The following is a 26,509-nucleotide window of genomic DNA, read 5'->3' as shown; positions in this document are numbered from 1 at the left end:
TTACTTGTAGTGCTTCGTAAAGTCATTGGCAACAGAGAAATCATTGTTTTGCTAAAGTTCTGAGAAATCCAGAGGATTTGCTAAGTTACACCAGACAGGCATTGATTTACCTGTCAAAGGAGCACTGGGACTGGCTAAAGTGGAAAGCTGGATGGATGCCAGTAACACTGTGTGCCCCCACCCTCTGCCCTGAACATCTTTCCCTGCATTAGAATTGGTGAACCAAAGACAGCTCAGTTTGTGAACTGTGAGGTATGCTATGCCAAGATTGTCTCCAAGCAGAGCTAAGCTTTTCAACAGGCAACTGCAGGAGCAGTTGAAATATCTTGCATTCCTTAAGTTTCCATTAGTTCTAGATGCTCCAGTGAGCTGGACATGTAGAGACTCATCTCTTGCTATTTAGAAGCTGGCTTATTCTGGCTTGTGCTGAGACCCCAGCTGGGTGGGCAGGAGTCCGTTCCCTGTATTCCGTGCATAGGAATAACATTAAATAGAGCAGAGACATGGAATATTTTTCAGCCTGAGGGCCACATTCCTATCTGGGCAGTCTTCCAGGAGCCACATGCCACTAGTGGATGGGACCAGTCCAGAACAATTACAGTGGTGGAGCAATTACAGTGGTACCTCGGGCTACATATGCTTCAGGTTACATACGCTTCAGGTTACAGACTCCGCTAACCCAGAAATATTACCTTGGGTTAAGAACTTTGCTTCAGGATGAGAACAGAAATCGTGCAGCGGCGGCGCAGCGGGAGGCCCCATAGCTAAAGTGGTGCTTCAGGTTAAAAACAGTTTCAGGTTAAGAACAGACCTCCAGAACAAATTAAGTTCTTAACCCAAGGTACCACTGCAATGTAAATCTCATCTTTGTACAGTAGACTAGTTTCTACACATGCTCCCACACTCTTCTCTATCCCCTCTATCTAGGCAAGCAAGACGCATTATCAGAGTTCAAGGACCAGCAAGGCAAAAACAGTCAAGGAAGGAGCACAGCAGGGGCAGGGAGGGCTGGGGCCTAGGGAGAAAGGGTGTGGCATGGAGAGAGTCCTGAGGACCAGACAGGGAATTCTAGAAGGCCACATTTGGTCCCTGAGCCTGAGCTTTTCCACCTCTGTGGCAGAGTGAGGGAGCTTTTGGGGGCAGTAACGGCACCCCCCCCAGTCCTGCCATGCAGTCTGCCCTGTGCCCCCTAAGCTAACCTGCTGCTCTCAGGATGCTGCTGCTGTCTCTGTCAACCAGCACTGGAGTAAGTTTCAGCCGCCAGTTGAAGGGCCTTTTGTATGTGGAAAAGGGGAGCACCATCTTCTCCCTCACCTCAGGCAACAAAATGTCTTGGCCTGGCTTTGGCCTGTTAGTTCTAGCCATCTCTTTGATGCACACACCAGGATGTTTTAAATCAGGCAGCCTTCCAGTTAGTTAGGTCTGGTTATCGTCTGTATAGTGTTGATAACAAATTAATATGAATGCAGTTTTGGTAGGAGAGGTGGTGTGTGTGTGTGTGTGTGTGTGTGTGTGTGTGTGTGTGTGTGTTGAGCTCCAATCACCGCTAGGAGCACTGAAGGCTCCACTTTCCGTTTTCGCCATCTGGGACTGAATTCCAGTCCTTCTGGACACAGACATGCACTCACATACAGACATTTGAGAGTGAGTGAGGTGGTTTCCATCTCTACTATCCACCACTATGGGGCCTTCTGAGGACCATCTTGCCTTGAAGGGAGGAGAGACTAAAGACAAACTGGCCTGGAGAGCTGCCTACAACCTGGTTCCCAGTATTGGAGTTGAGGTGACCTCTCCCTCCCTTAACTGCCACCCCAGGGCTACTCAAAGAACCTCTTTACCTGTGGGAAGAGGAGATGTAGCTTTCAAAAAATATCCCTCTTGTAGATTATCTTGGCTGGCTTATTCTATAGATTTAATTGCTGCCTCTTGTTTTAAGATTTTAATGTAAACTGCTTTGTGGGAGTCAACTGAAAAGTGGTATATTAAATTGAATTAATCAGCGTATATAATATTTATCAGATTTCTATGTTTCATTAGATAAGAGGAACAGGAGCATTTTGCAGTATAGAGTCTCCCCAGACAACATGCCCCTACTAGTCTATGAGGGGAGCTATAGCAATAAGTACATGCTCATAAGTATTCCAGATTCAGAGTGGATAGTGATGACTGGGCAAGCTCTGTGTGAAACCGCCTATGAGTTAATGAGCAGCAAATTGTTATGTCCAGTCGCATCTGGCAAAGGCCTGGGACAAGTCTATACTTGAATTCTTAGTGAGATAGCTGCTGTTCTGATTTTCAACTAACCTCCTGGTGTCTAGTGCATTGAAGAGGGTGGTAGGAAATGTAATCATTTAGTGAATTTGAACTACTATTTCCTGGTTTCCTATTTGGGGAGGCTCCCACAACAAAGCAAGACAGAGACTTGATTATTTCCTTTAGTAGATGATTCATTGCCTAGGCCTTATCAGATTAGTCAAGACAACCAATACCATGACATAAAAGCTCCTCACCGTGGACATGTGTGTGAATGAACTTGAGGGACATTAATAACAGCACATATTGCAAGCACATTTTATGGTTGGTTTGTTTTTGTAGCCAACAGGAGAACTAGAAACTTACTTTGAGAATGTTGCCTTTATTCTGTTCATGTCCTGGTGAGCAAGCTAGCTGACTATTTCCCCCCCCCCCCTCCCCAAATCCACATAATCCTACTGGAATCTTAAGACTGCTCTGCTGGGTTTTCTTCTGGCTCCAAACCAACTTTCTAAGAATTACCATGCATCTCCTGTGGTGCAACTGAAAGCTATGCTGTTTTCCTTATGTACATGGAAGTACATAGGGAATAGCTAAATGTGACTCTTCATAACACCAGAATCAAGAGGCACATACAACTTGAGGCAGGTAAACTATTTAAGGAGGGAGGAAGCAGGGTTGAAGAAAACCAGTATCTTTATTCCGCAACCACCACATCATCCCTATGAAGCTAATAAGCTCTTTAGGGGAAGTGTAGCAGTCCTGCTGGAAAGCTGTCCTGGTTCTAGGTTTTATTTTTGGAAGGGCTTGGGCAAGATCTCTGACGGCACCCACTTCCTTCTTACCACTGCCCATTCACTTGTCTCTTCCTCTGGACCTAATCTGCACCACTTCCCAGAGGGACAAGAGAAAGCTTGTGGAAGTTACTGCTCCTTCTCCTTACTTTACTCACTTGGAGAGCAAGGCTGAATGGGCAGTAGTGGTCAGGACCAGAAGGCTCCAGAGTATAGTCAGATGTCTAATGCCAATCCCCTATGTTAATCCTGGAGTACAGATCTAGTCGGGTGTTTGTGTGCAAATCTGAAGGTGCTGGGATAGGATCTGACAAGTGTTATAGATAGGGTTGCCATATTTCAGAAGTAAGAACCAAGGTCCCCCTGAAAGTTGTTTTTCTACAAAAACGCCAAAGAAACGCAATCTTTTTTTAATGACTTGCCAGAAATCCCCCTGGACGTCAATTCCGCCTTTTAAATCCCAGGTGTATGGCAGCCCTATTTTAGATGCCTAAGGTGCTCCTGTGCATCAGCACTCTTTCGAAGGCAATAATATCTGAATTTCAAGATAAAGAGTTTGTACCTGCTTGAAGATAGTTGACTTTCTTATACTGAAATTTAGAAAAATATTGTTGCCTCTGCAGAAAAGCCAATGGTTAAAACATATTGGGCATCAAAAAATTGTTGGAGGTCCCCCTTGCCCTTGCTCAATGTATTCTATCCTACCACCTTGCAGTAGGTGGTGGGCTTTTGCGGGGCTATATTGATGCTGTTCCCTCTTTTCCTCTTTTGGATGTAGTTTATCCTGGGGAAACAGCTCCTCTCCAGCGTAGGCTGCTTAGAGTAAAGTGGGAATGGGCTCTGTAAGAGCTGAAAATAGGTTTCCTACAGCATGTCTTCTGTCTTTGGCAGTCAGAGACATTAGGAAACACATGGTAGCTTCTTGTCAGTTGGAAATTATATTTAGGCTGATATTTAGAGGAGTCCATGCATTCATTCCTTTCACTGATATTGTATCTCTTTTTGTTTTCTAGGCCATATCTTTGTTGCAGGATGTCATAGATGAGGCTGGCAAAATGAAGGCAGCCACAGCTAATTTAGAGGATGAAGTACAAAAAATCAAGGATCACTTAGCATTGGTAAACTAGTCCATGCCTTATTTCCTTCTATTTAACCACTTTTCCTGTTGGGTCCACCTAACCCCTCAGAGTTCAGGAGGAAAGCAACACTGAGAGGATGAGAGGTTCAGCAGTCTGACCCACATGTTCAATGTGTTTGTCAAAGTGGAACTTTGCTCCCATTTTGATATATGATTGGGGAGACCTACTGTTAAAGAAATGGGCTGATTGTCATTGTGTATTATTTGACCAAGGCCTAGCCATAGGTCTGGAAGTGTTGGAAGAAGCCGTTCTCAGCCTTGGCAATCCAAAACTCAACCTGGCATATTCATAGCAGGCACTGGGATGCTATGCTTAATACTGTGTATTTTTGAGCAATATTGAATACCCAGATACATCCCCAGAGGCAATCCCATGAGAGCAATTCAGGTTTCTGGGCTGTGCTTTTGTTTCTTTGTTCTCTTGGAAACGTGATGTTTGCTCCTGTCCCCAAAGGTTTGTTGGGAGGAAAAATGGCCCCCTGAGCTATGCATTTGCTGTGAACTGGGCATGCATAAAGGTGCCTGAGTTTTATTTTCCCTGCAAGGCTTTTCCCCAGGTGCTCACCTCTTGTATTTTAAAAGTGTGGGGAAAACAAGCTCACTTTTGCAGTGCTCCTTTTACAATATTAGAACGTGTTTGCACTCATACATTATTCTTGAGCAGCCTGGGGAAATCCTAAATTATCTTTTCCTTCCTTTTGCAGTTGGACCCCCATGCATTTGACGATCGACTGAAGACTTGCTTAAGTGATCAGATAAGTTTGGATAACGAAGTGGTATGTTCCCACACAGCTCCTCTACAGAACACCAGTCTCCATGCAGATAGCAACCTCTCCCTGCTGTGTGCTAGTTTTGCAGAGGACCAGAAGTAAATTCAGGGACCTATCAGATTGCCATGGTCAATAGGCATTGGCAAATTCCGTCCACACTGGTCCCAAGCCTACTTCTCCACCCTGCCTGTTCCAGCACATCTGCAGTGTCAGACTAGCATACAGTGTTCAATTTGTCCATAGCGGGGAACCCAGCCACTCGCTGGCACATGATTTGTTCATTTTCTGTACTCCCAGCTTTGTGCTAATGTATCAGATTCATAGCATCAGAAGCTGCCTTGAAGATGTACCCTCACTGGTTAGTTTAAGCAGCACCTGCTAATCCCCATGTGTGTGTGTCTTGTAACATTCAGTACCTTCCCATCCCCGCCCTGTTGACACTTCTCCAAAAAGGGTTGTCCCATAGTTTGATGTACCCACTAGCTCTTCGCTGGTATGTATCCTAGTCATCTGATACCTCTACATAGCCAGGGTTCCTAATGAAGAATAAATGAAGGTGGCTGCAATGGCCTCTTCCATACTATTCATGGGGAATAAAGTGTGACCTCTTTAATGTTTTTGTCTGTCTGTAGAAAGACTTAGAGAAGAGGCTGAGCCAGTTTCCTTCCCCAGAGGAGATGAGCAATATGGTGCGGTGGGACGTTCTAGAGGACGTCCTTGTGAAAGGGAAGAGGAGCCCATCTCCCGTGAGTATGATTTGTGTAGCAAAATGAAGATTGGAGGATAAAAGGTTTGCACATGAAAAATACCAAGACAATGCATGCATCCTTTATATGTTGAATTTCATGTCCTATTTATCGCCTTCACTTAGACCTATATTATTGTGTACAAAAAGAGTTTTCTACGTACAATCTGTGCACCATGAAGCACATTTCTTCATCACCTTATGGCCAGTTCCAGGGGTGGGGGTAACATTTATTTTGTGCTAATTTTCAGTGGCCTCTGATCAGCCCAATGTGGGGCTTCATTTTCTGCCTTTTGTATTTAATAAGCATGCAACAAAGTTGATGACAAGCTAGTGTGTGGCTCACATAGATTGTTCTGGACCTTTCCATTGACCTCCACTGCTTGCCATCTGTCTGGTCACTATCTTGGGAGATGCTGGATGAAGATACTACTGTACAGGGCTTTATTTGTTCTGCCAGGACTCAGCCACAGAATCTGCCAGCAGCTCAGCTACAGTTTCAAGCCCAGAATACAAAAAGTAAAGCTAAATGAAAGTGCCCTTAAGCCAGATGCAGGGTGCATTCCCCTTGCTACTGAATAACTGCAGAGTATTTTCACACATCAGGAATATTGTTGGGCGGGGTGCAAGGAAAGCCTTCGGAACAGAAAGTGATGTTTCCAAACAGACTTGAGCCCCAACATCTCTCTTTTTTTAGAAAAAAGAAACGAAGCACTGAATGCATGACATAAAAATGCCACTTTTAAAGTATAAAAATGGGCAGATACAGAGTGCTCTCATGAGGATGGAAATCACAAGTTAATCTAGCTTCAAGTGTTCAAAGATTGGTCTTTCTGGACATTATATGTTTTCCTGTCAGGCATCACTAATCCATCCTGGTGACATCATCTCAGCCAGGCAGCCTGTTTGTCCATACATTTGGCCCAGCATTCAGAAAGCTAATCGCACTTGCTGAAAAATAGCAGATATTATACCCCAATATGGGTATTTTCTGTGAAGTTGGTAATTGCCTATTGGAAGGTGGTCATGTCATCGTTTTCTGGTGCATCATGGTGAAGCCTGTATCCACGTGGTTTTAAATTGGGGACAGTGTGGGAGGTGGAGGATATCTCTGTTTTCCTCATAGGAGGTTGACTTTGCTTATACTCTCCAGTGCACACAACAAAGTGTTTCTGATGATTGCTGTGTCCGGGTAGGTTCATGTGCGAAGAGGCAATCCAAGAGGTATTGGAGTCCTTAGCTGCATAAGGTCAAAATCATTAGGTCTTCATTAGGTCAAAATCAGCACTCAACAAAATCAAGAGTTGAGCCCAGAAACTAATTGATAGCTAGTGTAGTCATGCCATAATTGGTGTTAAATGCTTAGGTCGTCTTGCCCCATGAAGAGTCTGATGAAGCAAACTCTAGTCCGTAAAAGCTTGTGCCATAATAAATTTGTTGGTTATTAAGGTGTCACAAGGCTCTTTGTTGTTTTTATTTGCACTTGGTTCTCCTGTGCATACTGCATTTCCTGGATGGGTATCTTGCAGAAAAATCTGTGTCCTGAGCATAACCGTGTTGCAGTGTTATAAAGACTATGCAAGTTTGTATTTCTTTCACTTGAGAGCAAAGGCATTCAGGAGTTAGAGAGAGAGAAAAGCAATTTAGTACCTAAACAACAATGTGAGAACACCTCAGGGCTATTGTTTCGGCCCCTGAAGAACATTTAAAACAGTGCAGCTCCAAAGCACCCATTTAGAATTGTCATAAAAGGTAAAGGTAAAGGTACCCCTGCCCGTACGGGCCAGTCTTGACAGACTCTAGGGTTGTGCGCCCATCTCACTCAAGAGGCCGGGGGCCAGCGCTGTCCGGAGACACTTCCGGGTCACGTGGCCAGCGTGACATCGCTGCTCTGGCGAGCCAGAGCCGCACACGGAAACGCCGTTTACCTTCCCGCCAGTAAGCGGTCCCTATTTATCTACTTGCACCCAGGGGTGCTTTCGAACTGCTAGGTTGGCAGGCACTGGGACCGAGCAACGGGAGCGCACCCCGCCGCGGGGATTCGAACCGCCGACCTGACGATCGGCAAGTCCTAGGCGCTGAGGCTTTTACCCACAGCGCCACCTGCGTCCCGTTAGAATTGTCATAAGCATCATTAATTTCACATTTCCATAGAGTCACAGAGCAGCTAGTGTCCCATAAGGCCAGTTAGGGCAAAACTTGCATGCATGTTAAATGCCTGCATTTGGATATATAGCCAGTTTCCACAAAATAATGAACTGCTTTAAAGTGGTATGATAGATTAATCACTGTAGATCATCTGTGCATGTGCAAAGTATAGATCTAAAAAAGATACCACTTCACTGTAGCATCTTTCCATGGCTTAATGATTGGTTTGAGGCCAGGCTTTGGGCTCTGGACCCAGCCATTTCTTACCTCCAGACTTAAAAGAATTCAGTGAACAGCAAAATGAAATATTTAGGATTCCTGACAAAGGTACAATAGCAGTAATTCTAGAAAATCTATCAAGCTACTTGCTTTCTTACCATTTGGGAAACTCAGCACTTGGTTGGTCTATTCTGAAATGTGCATAGAAATTGTTTCTGGCCAGTGTAATTCTTTGTCCTACATCAGAATCTCAATAGAAGGAAATCACTGCAGTGAAATATTCCCTCTTGGTTTATATGTACTCTGATTCCATGACTGAGTCTTTCCAGTCTCTCAGTCAACATGGTATAATTTAGTGAAGCAGAGTGTTACTTTTCAGGCTGTTTCTATGTCTAAAAGCAAGTCTTCATGATGGAGAATCAGCTGTAATCCATGGGCGCCTGCTTTTTTTCTTTTTCTTATTAAGTGCAGGATCAGGTGTCAGTTTCTGCTTTTTGATCTGAACAGCAATAATATTTCAGGGGAAAAAGTAGTTCTGACTGAGTGTATGATGGCTCTTATGCATTCCTGCATAATTTCCCTGTAGATCTTGGACAGAGGTAGCATAAGCTAACAACTGCAGAACCAGAGGGATACAGGCTAGGGATTCAAGTATTTGAGGAAAAAGGACTGGTTTATGCCATTCAGTTCTAGTCCTTATTTTCAATACCAGCCTAGACCCCTTGAACATGGCAAGTAATAGTAATGAAAGGTTGCCTCTGAGCACATGCAGATTGTCTTCCTCTCATCAGTGAGTTAACCACAGTTAACTCCCATTGTGGACAAAGGAGAAGCACTGAAGCTTATGAATGAAATTGCCCAGCCGCTGCTCCTATACAAAGGAGGGTTTATGAGCTTTTCAGTAACGACACTGGGGCGGACTTGGATCATTCAAATTTCAGCAGCGCCTTGTGACACTTAGAATGCCATTTCCCATCAAAGGCCTCCTAGATCTGAATCCAGCAATCTTACCTGTTGCACCACACTGTCCTTGGACACTTAGGAAACTTCAAAAGGCCATTTCTTGTGGCCTTACCCAACTAAGGGCAATCCAGTCAACACCTCAGATTGTGCAGCATGTATTGTTAGTTTGAATTAAGGATGATCCAAAACCAGTTGACCTGCTTCCAAAGTGACAACGCCCTTGGATTTGCTGAGGGGTTGTGGCATGGGTGCTGGCCGCCATCTTGGATTTGCTCTGGCGCAGCCCTGCAGTTGAAGATGGTGGTAGTGTTCCTGATACACAGTGGACATGAGATGTTCTTATGAAGTCAACTGCAAGATGTGAGATGCCCCAAGCTAAAGCCACCCCTGCTTTTGTCACTCCTCTCTATATGTTTCTAGGTGACAAGTCCAGTCCAACACTCTCCAACTGATTCTGCAACCTCTCCAGAAAGCAGAGCCACTCCTGGATCTCCAGGAACTTTGCCTGGCACTCACAGAAGAGAAGGAACACCGGCTGGTGCACCAGGGGCTCCAAGAAGTGCTCCAGCAGGCATTCCTGGAGCTCAGCCAGGCCAGCCTGGTGTTGCTGGTGCTCCAGGGACCCAGCCAGGAGCTCCTGGGGCCCAGGCACCCTACCCTGGGGCACCCGGGGCCTATCCCGGAGCCTATCCCGGAGCCCCTGGAGCCCAAGCACCCTATCCTGGGGCACCCGGGGCCTATCCTGGAGCACCCTATCCTGGGGCACCCGGGGCCTATCCCGGAGCACCCTACCCTGGGGCACCCGGGGCCTATCCCGGTGCTCCTGGAGCCTATCCCGGAGCCCCTGGAGCCCAAGCACCCTATCCTGGAGCACCTGGGGCTTATCCTGGAGCACCTGGGGCCTATCCTGGGGCTCCTGGAGCCCAGCCTGGTGCTCCTGGAGCCCAAGCACCCTACCCTGGGGCACCCGGGGCCTATCCCGGAGCCCCTGGAGCCCAAGCACCCTATCCTGGAGCACCTGGGGCCTATCCTGGGGCTCCTGGAGCTCAGCCTGGTGCTCCTGGAGCCCAAGCACCCTACCCTGGGGCACCCGGGGCCTATCCTGGGGCTCCTGGAGCCCAGCCTGGTGCACCTGGAGCCCAAGCTCCATACCCTGGAGCAGCCGGGGCATACCCTGGGGCACCTGGAGCCCAGCCTGGGGCACCTGGGGCTCAACCTGGAGCACCTGGGGCCCAGCCTGGCGCACCTGGAGATGAAACAGCCTACCCTGGAGGCCTGGCACCCTATGCCGGAGCCTATCCTGGAGCCTATCCTGGAGTCCTTGGCGCCCAGCCTGGTGAAGCCTTCCCTGGAGGCGCTGTCATTCCATGGATACAAGCTGGATTTCCCGGACCCCCTCCATTCTATCCTGGTTCTCCTGATGCCCAAGCTGGGTACCTTGGTCAGCCTGGGATTCTTTGGCCCAGTCCTCTTGGTTACCAGCCTGGTGAGGGGGCTGGTGCGCAGCCTGGAATGCAGCTTGTATTGCCCCCGGGGCCTGTCCTTGGAGCTACACCTCCAGCATCTCCGCTGCTCTCCGCCCCAACCCCCATGCCATTGTCCGAGTCTGGCTCCACTTTGGCTCCAGCCCGCTACTCTGAGACTGTGGATGCCCTGCGGTCTCTCGCTCAACTGACGGACTTGTACTATGCTCTGCGAGACCAGATCAGTCTCCTAGATCAATTCAAGTGTGGCTACGCCGATCTCCGCAGGCTGCAAGACTTCCTCACAGATGCACGTATGTATTGCATGTGTACCAGTTTTCTGGGTTTCTGTTTTAAATGGCAAATATCTGGAACCTGCTTCAGCAAATTTCCAACAGGTTGGGCTAACATTTTTTTCTGGGAAGGAAAATCTAAAAATGTAAGCCCACCCAAATGTTTGGAGGGTTGATTTGGGGGTTAGAGCAGCTAACCCGGAGCATGCAACCTGTTGGACGTTTCCTGGCAGCATTTATTGGGCAGTATGGCCAGTGATGATGGGCATAATGTCTGGAGGGTCAAAGTCCACCCATCCATATGAGGAATGAGCATGTTCAGTGGGCACATTGCAGGGAGGCTAAATGGAGAAGCATTGAGTAATCTGGAAGGTAGCTTGGCTGGAATAGGAGCCTTCCATGTTTTAATTCCTACTTGTATACAGTCATACCTTGGTCCTCGAACGTAATCCATTCCGGAAGTCCGTTTGACTTCCAAAAACATTAGAAAACCAAGGCTCAGCTTCCCATTGGCTGCAGGAGCTTCCTGCACTCAATCGGAAGCTGCGTCAGACGTTCGGCTTCCAAAAAACATTTGCAAACCAGAACACTTAACTTCCAGGTTTGCGGTGTTCGGGAGCCAAAATGGATGAGTACCAAAGCATTCGAGAACCAAGGTACAACTCTTTGTACTAACAGCGAACATTCGTTCTGTGAGTGCTGAATCTTATTTAACTAAACTGGCATCATCCACCCACAAGAGGGAGCTGTAGGCTTGTATGTGGGGAGAGGGGAGACCCCAAAGTTTGCAACAACAACAACAAAAACTGAAACCCCCAAAAAGTGTGAACTGATACTGTTCAATGCAGTTGGAATGGACTGTCCCTAAAGAAGTGGGGGGGAATGGGATGGACTATACCTACAGAGGGCATGGCTGTTTGGCTGGAGCCCTGAATTGGGCACTACATTGTTTCGTCACCTGATGGCTCACTTGTATATATTTATAATTCTACTGTCTTTTTGCTGGATAGTTTACCGGAACATTGCTCTCATCCCACCTGATCTTCCTGAAAAGCTGGCTGCACTCCAGGCCATGGAAGAAGACATGAAAACTGAGAAAGAGAAGGTAGGGGACTGTCAGGGAGAGAATATGCTGCCTTATTTGCAGCAAGAATGTTTTCAATCAGGTTTTCATATAAGAGGTAATTTGGCCAGTCCCAAGAAGCATCCTGTTCTTAGAAGCCATCAAAACATATCCAAAACATAAAGTTCACTGTATCAGCACTCAACCATTAAAGCGTTATGAATGGAATATATTTTGACCAACTTCCTAAACACCAAGGTGGGGGGGACTTTCTTGAAGTTGCACAGTCAATTGGCCACCATTGACAACACCCTACTACAGGCATCCCGAAACTCAGCCCTCCAAACGTTTTGGGACTACAGCTCCCATCATCCCTAGCTAACAGGACCAGTGGTCAGGGTTGATGGGAATTGTAGTCCCAAAACATCTGGAGAGCCAAGTTTGGGGATGCCTGCCCTACTACTTGAAACAATCTTCTGAGCATCAGAAATCCAAGCCACTTAAATTGAAAGCTGAGATTTTGAGAACTGTAAGCTAGTTTGCATGCTACTTTAATGGCAGAACTTGTGGAAATGATTTTATATTTCTGATTTCCTGCAATTCATCATTTCTGAATTACAGTGATGTTTGTTAGCTACAGGAGGTATCAGGTGCTCACAATTCCTACCATGGATGAGATCAGTGAGACGCACTTTAGTTGTTATTTTTCTGTGCTTCTGCAAACTGCAATTTAAAATGTGCACTAGCTGCTTGAAGCTCAGTGGAGTATTTGGGTGGTCCTAGTGTGGTTCCCCTGTCTGGGTCACAGTGACCACCTAACTTCACCAGGCTTAGTTTGATCCTGCATCCTGCTGTTGTCATTTCCTTGAGTCTCCTGCTGACGCTTGGTCAATTGCTCAGGGTCTAGTTTTGCCTGGTTGTAGCAGTAAACATGAAAATAAATCTGCCTTTAGGATCATTAAAGGGGATTGTTATTTAATTATAATTGCTCCCCCTTTTTTTCTTTTTTTCTGAATATGATGACAGTATTCCCAGTGTCAAGCTCAAGCTTTCTCTCCTTTTTTTGTAATTAATAATTCTTAGTTCCTTTAACAGGGAAATTCATTGCTCTACTATTTTCCCTTTACAACGTTACTATTGCTCATGATCTTCATTTAATGAACGTATAACCTTTTCAGTATATTCACAATGTAGTCATATAGTTTACTTTTTGTTGCTCTTGTTGAGGTGTCTTTAAGGGTCTTTAAAAGACGTGCTCTGTTTTATTTGAGATATTATGGGTGGTGGTTAATCTTCAGCCTGATTTTTTGACTCTAAACTTGAAACACAGCCAGTAGAACCCCAACGTTGTGAATCATGATGATGCTCCGTTACCAATGAATCAGTTTAACATTCCTCATAGGAAGCACCTTCTAAATCTCTAGACCTGAACCTTAGCTCTGGTATATGTGGATGTAAACTATCTATTGTTTACAACACGGGGAGGTGAGGATGTGCCCCTTTCTCCCAGGGACTTTCCATAAAGGAAAATTAGTGTTTCATGACCAAAGTTCTTCAAGGCAAGTATGGCTTTTGATCCCCCTACCCCAATTGTGATTCTAGTTAAACAAGATCCAGAATGTACTTGAAGGAGAGCTGGCAGAAACAGATGACAAACTGGAAGGAGCTGGTCAGATCAACATGCAGATAGGTTTTCTGAGGTAAATAAGTAGCCACCAGACTAGAGGAAGCCACCAAGTAGGCAAGTCCAGTCTCAGTCTTATCAGCCAAAACATTGGCCTGTCATGTTTGGTGTCACCACAACCAACTTAATTGTGGAGTTACGTAATTGTTTGCTGTACAGTGGGAAGCCAGAATGGGTTCTTTACCAGTTAATAGTTCCATGGAAGTTGAGAGGCCTTTCTCAAAAGTGCAGCTGAAATAAGATGCCACAAAGAATTGCTCAGTGAAAATTAGAAGTGGTTTGAAATTTCACTGGCTTTCTAGCATATACACACTTAAAAAAAAAAAAAAAAGAATTCAATTGAATTTTTTTTCAATCATATTTTGGAATGTCATCGGTATTCTTTTCCCCCAGGCAGATTAAATAGAAAACTCTTTGTGTGGAGCAGCTTTCTCTGACCTGGTGCCCTCCAGATGTTTTGGACTATAACTTCCACTAGCCCCAGCTAGAATGGCAAGTGATCAATGCCCAAAAATGGGAGTCGTAGTCCAGCAACATCTGGAAGGCAGAAGGTTGGCAAAGTGGCTCCTTCGCTTTATAGCACCAATGTACACACAGAAGAGATTTCAAACACAACCACCCAAGCGTGTTAATTTGTAACATAGTTAGAAATTACTTAAAACATTTTTATGCTGCCATTATATATATAACAAAATAGTATAAAATGTGAATGTGCAGAAATGAGTTTTGAGAGGTATTGTGACAAGGCCAGACTCTTAAAAGGTGTGAGTACCCCATAGAAAGGTCTTGCATCCCCCAAATAAATCATGTGTGGGGAGATAGGGAGGCCTAAGCAGCTGCTTAAGACTGGACCCAGTAGATGGAGCTGAGGCTTGGCAGAGGTCAGCATGGGAGCCCCTTTTCCAGTTCTTGCATCCCTTCTGTAAAAGCACACCATACAATTAAAGCTCCAGTATACCACTTTAACCGTTGTGGCAGGCTTCTCCCAAGGAATCATGGGAGTTGTAGTTTGCTAAGAGTGCTGTGAGTTTTGAGCATACCCCTCGCACAGCCACAGTTCCAGCACTCTCTTAATAAACGTCAGCGACCAGTATATGAGTGCTTGTGAGAAGATCATGGATGCTACTGGCATGCAGTCCCTCAAGTAGTATGTCTCTGGGCGTGAGGAAGTGTGATGCGATTTCATTGTTTTTTTGGGCTTCCTTTGCTTTATTGACTGGCACCTTCTGAGGACAGGAAAAATGATCACCTCACTTCACTCTGCCCCCACATATAACTAGGATGACTCAGTTATTGTTTGGCAGTGTCTGCATCTATCCCTTGGGTGCCAGGAAGGAAGGAAGGAAGGAAGGAAGGAAGGAAGGAAGGACTCAAATGATGGACTTGGTCCATATTGTTCCTCTCATCAGGGGCTTAATTACAATTGTGTGGGAAATGGCTCCCATGCCTCTAATTGTAAGTGTGAATGTGCTGAGGAGCCCAGCACTCCTGGGTCAGAATCTCTGAAAGAAGGAACACTGTGTAGATATATTGTGAGTCTTGTAAATTTTGATGGATTCGCCGTGTTCTGAAATATGGAACATCCTTTATGTTTTATTGTACTCACAGTTTTCTCATGTTAATTTTAAAAAGCATTACAGGTTTTTCACAATGCAATAAGATAACAACTACAAAAACTACAAACAGAACAAGTAGAATATGGAGAGTGAACTTGCAGTTTTCTAAGGGACAATTGTCGTAAGAAACACCTGGCATTCCTAGGAGACAGTTGTCATTTGTAAATCTTAGAAAGAGATATTTTAAGCTCCACATCCCCAAACTTAAAGTTCTCTAATTCACAGCCGTGAAGGCCCCTGCAAGTGGTCTGTCTTCCTCAAATTGATTCTACATTTCTGGAAAAAAGTAGCTAGAAGTCGAATTGCCAGGATGATTTCACATATCGTTGGGGCATTTTGCAGTGCAATGTGACTTGATTACAAATAAATATGCCAAAGCAAACCCCCTACCCTTGAAAGCTGGCCAAGAAGGTGCATTTAGGGAGTCTAGTTCAGTCACCCCAGTTTACCCCAGAACTGTGTTGTGAGTGTTTCTGATTTCCTAGAGACCCACACTCCAAAAACGACTTTCTTTTTCCTGTTTGGTAAGTAACTCCTCTCTATTGTTGTTGGCTTTGCGGTACAGAGCAACAGTGCAGGATATAGAGAAAGAGCTAAAGGAGCTCAGAAACAAGCAGGATACGGGGAAAGCCAAGCTGGAGCAGTCAGTGACCGACACTGCCATCTACCTGCAAGAACAGGTCAGCGAGTGGAAATGTGAGGTCTTTCTTCCTGGCTGCCAAGAATCAGTCACATGGTTTCCCCTGGCCATTGGTTTCAGGTCCCTTGCCTGTCAGATCTCTTCTTGAAACATATGTGCTTTGCAAAGGCTCTGTAGAGGTGGCTCTTTCACAGTGAGAAGAAAAGCATGAGGCTTTCTAAGGCAAGAGCCAGACAGGGCCAAATCTGCTTGGAAATTCTAGGGAAGAAGATTGGTCTAAGTTCTTCTGCTGACTCCTTAAGCTGACAGCCACCTTGTAGTTAGCCAGGAGGAGTAACAGTAAAGAGGGAGTAAGAATCCCTTGCCAGTGATCAGCTTGCCAGACATGCTTCTTCAGCTTGCCCTGAAGAAGTACAATCCTAAAATTGTAACTTTCTTGTACTGTTGGGTTCAGCTGTGTCATTGGGTTTGCTAATCAGGAGTTTGCAATGATGCTGTCCTCGATTTAATAAGCATGCCTTGCTGTGATGTGGGGAAGCCCACAACCCTAGGAACAGTTTTGATCTAATTTGGGAGGACTGATTCCACTTTTGCAAGTAGATAGGTAGCTGAGAGTTATCTGGGCTGGATTAGGATACATGTCCCTGCAGGATCCCCACAGTTGGTACATGGACAGCTGCCTGTTTTTATTTTTAATGAAAAGCTCTCTTCCTAATCCTCCAGATAAGGGAGGCTGACTCAAGCTCTGGCCGCTTCTGCTCAGTGGGCAGACTCTGGTTGCCTTGCTTTCCTGCTGTCTTGCAGGGCCTTTTGCTCTGGAGTTGCCAGTGTTCTGAACCGGCCCCTGTAGCTTGCTGCTTTTAACAGCCATTTGTTTTGCAGCTATGGGCAGGTGTTAATCTTTGGCTCCATGTTGTGTAAAGCATCACCTGCTGTTTCCCTCATACCAAACCTCTTCTACTGGTATAGAGAAGGAGGCCACACTGCCCTGTTCCTCTCCTCCAATGGTAACCCTGTTTCTTTCCCATGGCCATCCGGCTTAGGTTTCTTGGAATGCTCACTTTCTGCTGTTGTGGATTTGTAAGGGAAGTCCCACCCACCCCTAACCTCTTATTGGCTTCCCACTGACAGTCAGATGAGAAGCGTGACTTTTGACCATTCAGCAGCAAAGGTGATTAAATTAGTTCATTTGTCCCCACCACCACCACCAAGCAGCCCCTAAATCATCTATGCAAGCCCAAATGTGGGAATTCCCAAATAAAGTGATGGAGGAACCATGTCATCAACAGGCCAAATCCCAAAGGAGGTTTTTCCCAAAGAGAAATGGGGTTCTCTAAGCCTCTGTCTGCTCCTGCACACTTCCACATTTGAGGAAGCTGTGGGAGCTCAGACCCAGTGGTGCTCCCTACATTTCACGCTGTTGGCTTAAGACAACCTGGGATACTTTTAAAACTGAAGGGCAAGGTGCTAAAAGGCCCCGGGTTGCTTCCAATTAGCGATTGCAACAATGAAACTGTAAAGAAGTTACCAAATAATTACTAAAACGTCCACTGCATTAAGCAGATTGAAGAGGCATGGACTAGTAAAACGGTATTTGCTTGGGGAACAGAAAGGTTCAGCAGGAATAGATCCTCGGTGGAGCAAGCATTCCACAGATGGGGTGCCACCACGAAAAAAGCCCTTTCCCCCAGCCTCACTTCTAAAGTCAGGAATACCCAGGGAAGGGCTTCAGAAGGAGATCTTTGGGCAGGTTCCTGCCGCACTCCCCAGGGAACCCACTCCTGCCATGCATTCTCAGGGAGCTTCAGAGCAGCTGCAGCAGCCAAGGGCCTCACGTTTCTGACACCTTTACGATACCCATTTGTAAACAGATGCAACTTTGCCATGAGCTACACCAGATGGGAATGAGTGAAATGCAGAAGGGTGGCAGTGTAGCCACAGCCTGATCCTGAAGGGGTCCGCGTTAGCTAAAATGGCATCAACAGTGGCACAGATATCCCAGGCAAATGCCCTTGGCAGTAAAAGATATTTGTGAGCAATTGTGTAGAGGCAGGGGGAAAGGGAGGGGACTGTAGAGTGTCCTGTGTTGGGCAGTGAACCGACACATGATGAAATAAGTGCCACTCCTTGGCCACCGAAACCTCCATCCCCTCCCCTTTGGCAGCCTGAGAGCTAAACCAGAGATTGCGCTAAATGCATCTGTTCAAATTGCAAGGGGGCAAGGACCAATTTTCATTGGACTGCAGACTGGTTTAACTCTCCAAACCCCCATAGTCCTAACAAAAATCATTTACACAAATCTTGCTATTAACTCTGTGTGTGGAAGAGCTCCCACTGGCACCAGTGAAAGCTTCCCTTCCAGAATAAATAGAAACTTTGCGGATAGGCTGGGGTATATGTCATGTCCACATTGGCCCTTGAGAGTTTAGCAGATCTGCTTTCTAAAACGTCCACCCCATCTCTAGTCATGAGCTCTAGAAACTTTATCTCTTAAGTGGCCACTGGGATTCTTGGCATTATGGTTGTGTTGCCAGACCCTGCCTGCTCCTCTTGCCTCTGCCTGAAAATATTGTAATAAATTGTTGGCGTCCATCTTTCTTGAGAGACAATGGAGTGGGCCAATTAGAGCAGCACGATATAGCTGTCGCCACCTGCACTCGACCCCAGTTCTGTGGAAGATAAGAAAGATCTTGTCGTCTGACTCCCTTGTCTAAAGCTGGACTCCTCCTTCTCTCCCTTGCCCACAGTTAGACAAGCTTAGAGGTGTCATAGAGAACATGATGGCTTCCTCGTCCACGCTGCTGTCCATGAGCATGCCACCTACCCCGGAGCCTGGGGTGGCTCAGGTCCAGAGCACATGTGCAGCTTGCAGCTTAGATGTCAGTGAGAAGGTTAGCCAGCTGTTCAAGCGCTATGAGCAGCTGCAGGACTTGATTAACAACTTCATGTTAAGGCAGGCAGAAGGCAAACTAGCCAAGAAACCCAAGCACCGCCAGGTAAGGCCAGCGCAAGAATGTGACCTCAAGTTTCCAGGAGGAGGGCAGAGGGAGGACTTCAGGGGGCTCTGTGTGGATGCTGAGGCCTGATCTGAGACTTAGTGGTAAGGCCTGAAGAAGGCTCATTTGGGGAGTTACGTGCTGGGAAGCCGCGGCACACTGAGGCTTGGAAGCAGAAGCTACAGAATCGTAGAAGGGCTCTCCAAATGCATGGGTCAACCTGCTGTCCTCAGACAGCATTATGTGTGCATCTGTATTCATATAATTTATTATCCTGCCCATCCCTAGAGACAGGATCTCTGAATCCCTCTCCCATCCTCCAAAGTGGGATAGAGAGATTCTTGTCCTAGGTAACATAAGCAAGGAATTAAGAAGGATTGAACAGGCCACCCTACCATAGATAATGGTTATGTGAATGGCTTTTTTGTGATTCTGTTTTCTCATATGGCATCTTTTTGTTCTTTGTGCTCTGTGACAAAGTGCCAGGATTTGTGCTTTCTTTTGTATGCTGAAAGTGCATTAATATCAGCACCTAGAGGCAGAATGGAAGTACAGTGCAACATAAATGATAACCAGGGGCAGGGGTGAGAACAACACACGTGCTTCCATCCAGAGAGGAGACACCCACAGGTGTCTGCTCCTAAATACAAAGCTATTGCTTGATGGTGTACGGTCATCTTCAGGCTGTAGTTCTGATCCAATGTAGATAAAATACGCATTGCACCAAAACGAAAGGGAATTGACACACTTGGGGAGGGATTTAATTAAGGAGACCCATGTCAATGTTGGCTTTCATTACTTTGTTGCCTTTGCAATTAGGATGAAGAGATGCTTAACCAGATCCAAAGCACCATCCTGCAAGTTCAGGATGACTGTGAGAAGCTGAACGCCACCGCAGGCACTCTTGTAGAAGATCATCGCCAGAAGCAGAAGGAGATCAGTGTAGGTGATCTTGACGCCAGGTTAGAGGGTCAAATGACATGGGACATTCCCAATGTTGTTGCTTCACAAGGATTTGGTGGTGCTTCCTCCAGGGGGAAGCAGCTGACTCTCCTCCCTCTGCTTACTGTCGAGAGACAAAGCAGGTGACTGAGGCCATGAGACTATAGCTGTGGTCGCAGTACTGGATATCCAGCTGGGTTTATTGGCATTTGGTACAAGCAGCTACAATTCAATCAGCATCAGCAAATCACCTCTTACAGCAGATGTACCAACATTTGGTATTTGGGCAGGACGGCAGCCTGTTCTCCAGGGGCCATCATGTTCCCTGCCACCCAGACTCCTCATGGGAGAACAAGCTGTATAATAAGCCACCAAGTAGCTGCCAGCCAGATTGTCCAAAGAAAAAGGTGTGATGCTAAGATTTGCAGTATCTTGGCTCCTTGCCGCTGTTGAAAACAACTGTGAGTTTTTCTTACAAGTGGGTAAGAGTTCTACCTGATGTTCACTAAACTTTGGTAGGGTTGCCAGGGGCCCCATCAAATCACCCTGTTGCCCTCCTTGGCAAGTGGGCGTCCTCCCACCCCCACTCTGCCCCCAGTATCGATTCCCAAAATGTTGAGCTAGTTGACCTAAAGCATGCTTTGTCAATACACTAGCCTACAGTCTGCTATCACTCATGAGATAGAAGCACAAGACGGCTCACTTTGGAATGAGAGTTGTGTGATTTGCAGTATTTGGATGCAATGAGACCTTGCAGAACATGTGCTAGTAAATGAATATATATACCGTATATAATTTTAAATAAAAGTGTAGTGGGAATGAAGAACTCTGTGGCCTTCCAGATGATGTTGGACTACAAACAACTCCCATCATCTCTGATCATAGGCCATGCTGCCTGGACTGATGGGAGATGAAGTTGGAAACATCTGAAGGGCACCAGATTCCTCTACCCTGCTGAGTAGGAATGTGAGTCTCTGGGTAACCACCTTTGATTATTTTGCTTTGTGCTCTTTACAGATGTTGTTCAAGTCCCTGGAGAGACTAGAAAATGTAAAAGCGGACAAAGACAGCCTAGTGATGGAAATCGATGTGGTGAGGAGTTGTACTTGATAACACATCACAGTTGTCCCATGCGCATCGAGCCATGGCTAGGTGCTCCTGCATAAGCTCTACTTGCAGAGGGAGCTAGCGTATGAAGTAGATGGGGCCTGGATTCTGCTCCCAGCTCTGCAGCCAACCTGCAAGGCAGTCATTAGCAGTTTGAACGGGGATTCTGGTGCTTGCCATCCTTATAGATTGGAGGGAGATGCTCTCTGGACATGCACACTCATAGCTACTGATGGGAAGGGCGGGGGTGTTCTTTGCGATGCAGATCTTACCAATGATATGCCCCCATCTTTCCCCCTACTTCTCCAGAAAGCAGATAAGGCTGCCCTTGCTGCGAAGGTCAGCCGTAGCCAGTTCGATGCCACCACAGAGCAGTTGCATAAGATGATGCAGGAGCTGTTGAACAAGATGGCTGGGCAAGAACAAGATTGGCAGAAGATGCTTGACAAACTCTTGATTGAAATGGACTCCAAGGTAAGCAAGGCTCTTGCCTTGCCCATGATTCACAGCCAGGCCAATGAGGGCATCCCAAAGTGTCGAGAGCTTCCCATGTTTGCGGTTCAGTGCTGTGGTATGTGGCTGGGAGTACCCAGTGACTCATGCAGAAGCACATCCCTTTCTGCCCTGTTCCCAACACTTACTGTAAGTGCTTATGCTGGTGAGCCAGCCATGCATGTCTCATTGCTCGTGCCTGTCCCTGCCAATCAGGTGAGCCAGGGTAGGAATACGCATGATTCGTGCCTCTAAATACTGGCTTCCAGTTTGTTTCAGGACACGATTTGAAATGCCAGCTTTTACCAGTAAATCTCTGTAAACAGGATGTCTGAAGTAGGGATGGACAGGCCAGTCTAATTGCCAATCAATGTGTGTTTTACACATGTTCACTCGTGGGTCCCATTCTATCCCATTTCTGCATCAATCTTTTTAATGCATTTTTTTAAAAAAAATCTGTTTAATGTGTTTGATCACATAAAATACATATTTATGTATGAACTTTGTCCTTAAATACACATTTTTGAATGCATTTTAGTATTTTTATTATCTTTTACCTGAGAACTATATTGCAAAAATAATAAGGGTGCAAAAAGTGGGGGATAATTGTGTTCTAATCTGCTGTCCAGGAATGCAAATCAGACCAGGTCACTTGAAAATGACAGGCCAAGTGAAATAGTTGGGCATCCCTAGGCCGAAGGCTTGCCTTCTCCTAGAGAAACCTGCCTGTTCATACCAATTGTCATCTGAGGCTCTTCTCTGCTAACCTGCCTTCAGAACCTGGACCTTTTTCTTCTTTCCCTTTTAAGTTTCTTTTAATTTAAACATACAAAACATATGAACCTTTCCAGTCTTTACACACCATACAATTATCTTAAATGTTCTAACTCACTCCCTCTCTAAAACAATGCAGTGTAAGTTAATATGCGTTTTTGTATGCTAATATTGCCATCCAGCCATTAATTATTTAATATAGCTTTTATGGTCTTTCATACTGTTATCAAAGTATCTCATTTCAGCAGTGAGAAAGCGTTAAATGACCCTCAGTTAAATCTTTGCTTCATTTAATTGGTAAAGGGGGAACATAATATTTCAATTTGTTCTTCTGTCTCCTTACACCCCCTGCCCATAACAGGGTCTACCCTGTGGTGGCACCTCACCTTTTGAAATGCTCCGCCGGGGTATCTCCTCCATATCTAGGCATTTACCACTTAGGCACTGATTAATGACTGTGCCATTTTCCCAGCTTGTGTTGAAATGGATGCACGACTTTTCTGCTGCAAGCTGCCTTGAGCACCAGAAAGGTGGGCTGAACAATATTTTGAATGGCAGCGACTCACTCAAAGGGGCGGAGCTTCAGTGCTAGCTTCCCAGCGGTACCGCTTCCAGGATTGGTAGCGTTGCAGCTCTACCCTACCGCGCCAGTGCCTTGAACATGCAGCTCTCTCCAGAACCGTTCTGTCCCTTTCTGTGCAGCTGGACCGCTTGGAACTGGACCCCTTCCGACAGCAGCTGGAGGAGCGCTGGAAGGATATCCGGAAACAGCTGAAGGAGAGGATGCCACAAGAAATAGGAGACGAAGCTGCTGGGATCAGGAGGTAAGAAGGTCTGAAAACAGACAACTCTTATCTTCCGGAAGACGTATGATAACAGCAGGCAGATATCAAGCCAAATCTGATGCACGTTGCCACACGTGTCTCACGTCTGTGGGTGTGGTGTGAAAACGAAAGCCTCCAGCATGCCAATGCACACTGCCTACAACATGCTCCTTGGAACCGTGTGCTGGCTTTATAGTTGAAGGGTCTTAAGTAGAGGAGCAGAATGCTGAGACGCTGCCTGTCAGGATAAGGACCATGGCCCTTTGGCCTGGCCTGGCCTCAGCCCACTTTGTAAATCTAGTATGAGTCCCTGAAAGAAAGGACTTTGGAGTAGCTTGCACCCTAACCTAGCACTTTGAAGAGAATGGTTATTCTCCAACAAGCTGGGGTCCATATGTCCTACTTCTCTACTGTACTCTTTGGGCTCTGGGTATTTGTTTTTGACACTTACGCTGGGAACAGTGAGCCCTGTTCCAACACCAAAAGCCTTGCCGAAGATGCTTTCTCTACACCAGGTAGGCAACCTAAGGCCCGTGGGCCGGATGCAGCCCAATCGCCTTCTTAATCCGGCCCACGGACGGTCCAGGAATCAGCGTGTTTTTACATGAGTAGACTGTGTCCTTTTATTTAAAACGCATCTCTGGGTTATTTGTGGGGCCTGCCTGGTGTTTTTACATGAGTAGAATGTGTGCTTTTATTTAAAATGCATCTCTGGGTTATGTGTGGGGCATAGGAATCCGTTCCTATTTTTTTCCAAAATACAATTCGGGGCCCCCACATGGTCTGACGGACGGTGGACCGGCCCATGACTGAAAAAGGTTGCTGACCCCTGCTCTACACCATCCTTGGCTTTTCTTAGTTCTCTCTGCTCAAGCTCTTTTCAGAAGTGTTTGCTGCTTCTAGGCATACTTAGCAGTTTGTGAAACAATACACCCTTGGCTTGAAGGAGTATACCTTGCCTACCTGTCTATATATCTATTCTTCCATGCCATTAGTTGCCTAGAAACCTCTGCTTTCAAAGAGTAGAAGTTATGATTTTTTTGGGGGGGGGGGTACTTTAAAAAAAACTGCTTTGGAAGACTGGAAGCCTTTCACGTTTACTATTACAGTATGATTAAAGTAGGCCTGGGGTCAAGTGTGTCCCTCCAAGCCTCTCTGTCTTACTCTCTTTACTCTCCTCAGAGTACACCCTCTCTTCTCCCTGGTCCCAGACAAGTCAAAGGAGTGGTGGAATTCATAGCTCAGTTGGTTATGGTGCTAATAACACCAAGGTTGCAGGTTCGATCCCCCTATGGGACAGTGGCATATTCCTGCATTGCTGGGGGTTGGACTAAGTCATGGGTAGGCAAACTAAGTCTCAGGGGCTGGATCCGGCCCAATCGCCTTCTAAATCTGGCCCACGGACAGTCCAGGAACCAGCGTGTTTTTACATTATTAGAACGTGTGCTTTTATTTAAAATGCATCTCTGGGTTATTTGTGGGGCATAGGCATTCGTTCATTCCCCCCCCAAAAAATATAGTCTGCCCCCCCCACAAGGTCTGAGGGACAGTGGACTGGCCCCCTGCTGAAAAAGTTTGCTGACCCCTGGTCTAAATGATCCTCAGGGTCTCTTCCAACACTACAGTTCTATGATTCAGCCCCCCCCCCCAAAAGTCTGCTGGTCCTCCTTCAGTATTTTTGCAATGCATTTCTCCAGTAAAAAAAAAACCACACACACACACACACACACACACAATTGTGTATGTTAGAGTACAAAAATGCATTGTGTTATGGAAAACTGCCAGCAGAAATGTGTGTGTTAGGTAAAATTACATATAACGTGCACACCTACAGAGAAATGTACACAAAATTGCAAACAATTTTTTGCCTTTACCTTCCCCCCCTTTTTAATACAAACTAATGTGGAAAAGGGGCAAACTGAACTTTTAAGACTGGAAAAGTGAGAAACCGAAACTGATAATTTTGTTCAGATGGGGCTCTGAATCTTGGACGTTCCCTTGCCTATGGGCATCTCAATCGCACTCTGCTGCATAGCTTTTTGGTGTGTTTTTTTTGAAGTCTTTTGGAAGGAGTGGCCCAGTTGGCCAGCTGGCACTCTCTCATCCCTCCACGTTGTTGTCAATGGATGCTCTTTCCTTCACTGCTGCAAGCTGCATCACGCATGTGTCACCACCAGAGGGTGGTGGTGTTTGCGTCGCGTGGGGACATGGGGCACAGCTCACTCACCTCGAAGAAGGGAGAGCGAATAGCCTCAGCGATGGAAACTGGCAATTACGAATGCATTCTGCTGGGCGGAGGGTGGTGGCACAGTGAGCAGCCCCCATACTGTGTGCCCGTTATGTAAGAAGATAGAGACTGGATCCAACAGCCAGGCAGGCCGTCTCCCAGGCCTTGCTCGTTGCTTCCCTCCACATCCTTTGACGGAACGCAACAGTGACTGTACTTGAAAGAGTGGAGGAATAAGGCGCCAGCAAATGCTTTCCGACAAGAAGCATGGTATCCCCAGGCGAAGTTGTGTGCGCACAGTTAATTCCAGCTCTTCCTCCAGGGCAATCTTCAAGGCTTGAAGCTGCTCAAATCCTGCCCCATGCACCAAGTACTCTTTCCCAGCAGTAGCTGGTGGTGCCAAGTCCTGACTCATAACCCCGCTCACCTCTGCTTCCTTAACGTCAGTCAGTGGGATTAGGTAAAGGTGTGTCATGTTTGGGAGGGAAGGATCTCCATAGCTACCTGATCTCCACCGGAGGAATCTGCTTCCCTCGAAGAAGGAAAAAAGGGGGGTAGGGAATAGAAGTACAGTACAAAGTGCAACTGAAGTGCAGTTTTGAAGAGGGGAGTACAGTGGTACCTCGGGTTAAGAACTTAATTCATTCTGGAGGTCCGTTCTTAACTTGAAACTGTTCTTAACCTGAAGCACCACTTTAGCTAATGGGGCCTCCTGCTGCTGCTGTGCCGCTGCTGCATGATTTCTGTTCTCATCCTGAAGCAAAGTTCTTAACCCGAGGTACTATTTCTGGGTTAGTGGAGTCTGTAACCTGAAGTGTCTGTAACCTGAAACGTATGTAACCCGAGGTACCACTGTACTTGTTTTCTAAAGCAGGTTGTTGACGTTCTTTTTTAAAAACAACTCCCAACGTTTTCGCATGCAATTTGACATTTAGATTTTGAAAATGTGTTGTTCTAAAATATCGAGAATGATCTCCTGTTGCTCTCTGACAGCTCCCCAGGTGGTCAGTTTTAAATAGGAGGCACCCATGCTGAGTGTTAGGATGCCCAAGTTAATTCCACACTGCTATGTTGCTACCCAGGCAGTCAGAAACTACATAGGAACGGAGCAAGAAGGCAGCAGGTGAATGTGCCTGGCCTGCTTGTGCTGCAGTGTGCGAAAAGTGCCTTCTGCATCTCCTCCTCATCCACGGAGAGATCTGTGGGTGCCTGGTGTTACCAAGCAAGTAAGGAGCTCCCTAGACACAACTTGTGTTGCTTCTTCCTCTGCTGTTGTGAGCCCACAAACCTTTCAACTCCAGGGCATCTCCCCCTTCATGAAAACGTGTGTACAAACTATCATTTTACTCTCCTTCGCA

At 46.3% G+C, this 26,509-nt stretch overlaps 1 protein-coding gene across 3 annotated transcripts in view; it reads left to right on the top strand.

Annotated features, from left to right (window-relative positions):
- QRICH2 (glutamine rich 2) overlaps window positions 1-26,509 on the top strand; it is a 40,926-nt gene that overhangs the window by 1,743 nt on the left and 12,674 nt on the right. For 2 of the 3 annotated variants that reach the window (XM_028716999.2, XM_028716997.2), the window contains exons 2-13: window positions 4,061-4,165; window positions 4,890-4,961; window positions 5,588-5,701; window positions 9,451-10,807; window positions 11,797-11,891; window positions 13,452-13,549; window positions 15,715-15,829; window positions 18,537-18,785; window positions 19,605-19,727; window positions 20,745-20,819; window positions 21,144-21,308; window positions 22,803-22,924. In XM_028716999.2, the coding sequence (XP_028572832.2) occupies window positions 4,061-4,165; window positions 4,890-4,961; window positions 5,588-5,701; window positions 9,451-10,807; window positions 11,797-11,891; window positions 13,452-13,549; window positions 15,715-15,829; window positions 18,537-18,785; window positions 19,605-19,727; window positions 20,745-20,819; window positions 21,144-21,308; window positions 22,803-22,924 (2,690 nt within the window). The remainder of the gene's footprint in view (window positions 1-4,060; window positions 4,166-4,889; window positions 4,962-5,587; window positions 5,702-9,450; window positions 10,808-11,796; window positions 11,892-13,451; window positions 13,550-15,714; window positions 15,830-18,536; window positions 18,786-19,604; window positions 19,728-20,744; window positions 20,820-21,143; window positions 21,309-22,802; window positions 22,925-26,509) is intronic. The other variant, XM_028717000.2, reaches the window with a different exon arrangement.

This window comes from Podarcis muralis, chromosome 2 (assembly GCF_964188315.1).
Source record: "Podarcis muralis chromosome 2, rPodMur119.hap1.1, whole genome shotgun sequence".
NCBI lineage: Eukaryota > Metazoa > Chordata > Lepidosauria > Squamata > Lacertidae > Podarcis > Podarcis muralis.
The sequence above is the reverse complement of the archived record's forward strand: the minus strand, read 5'-3'. Positions and strand labels throughout refer to the sequence as shown.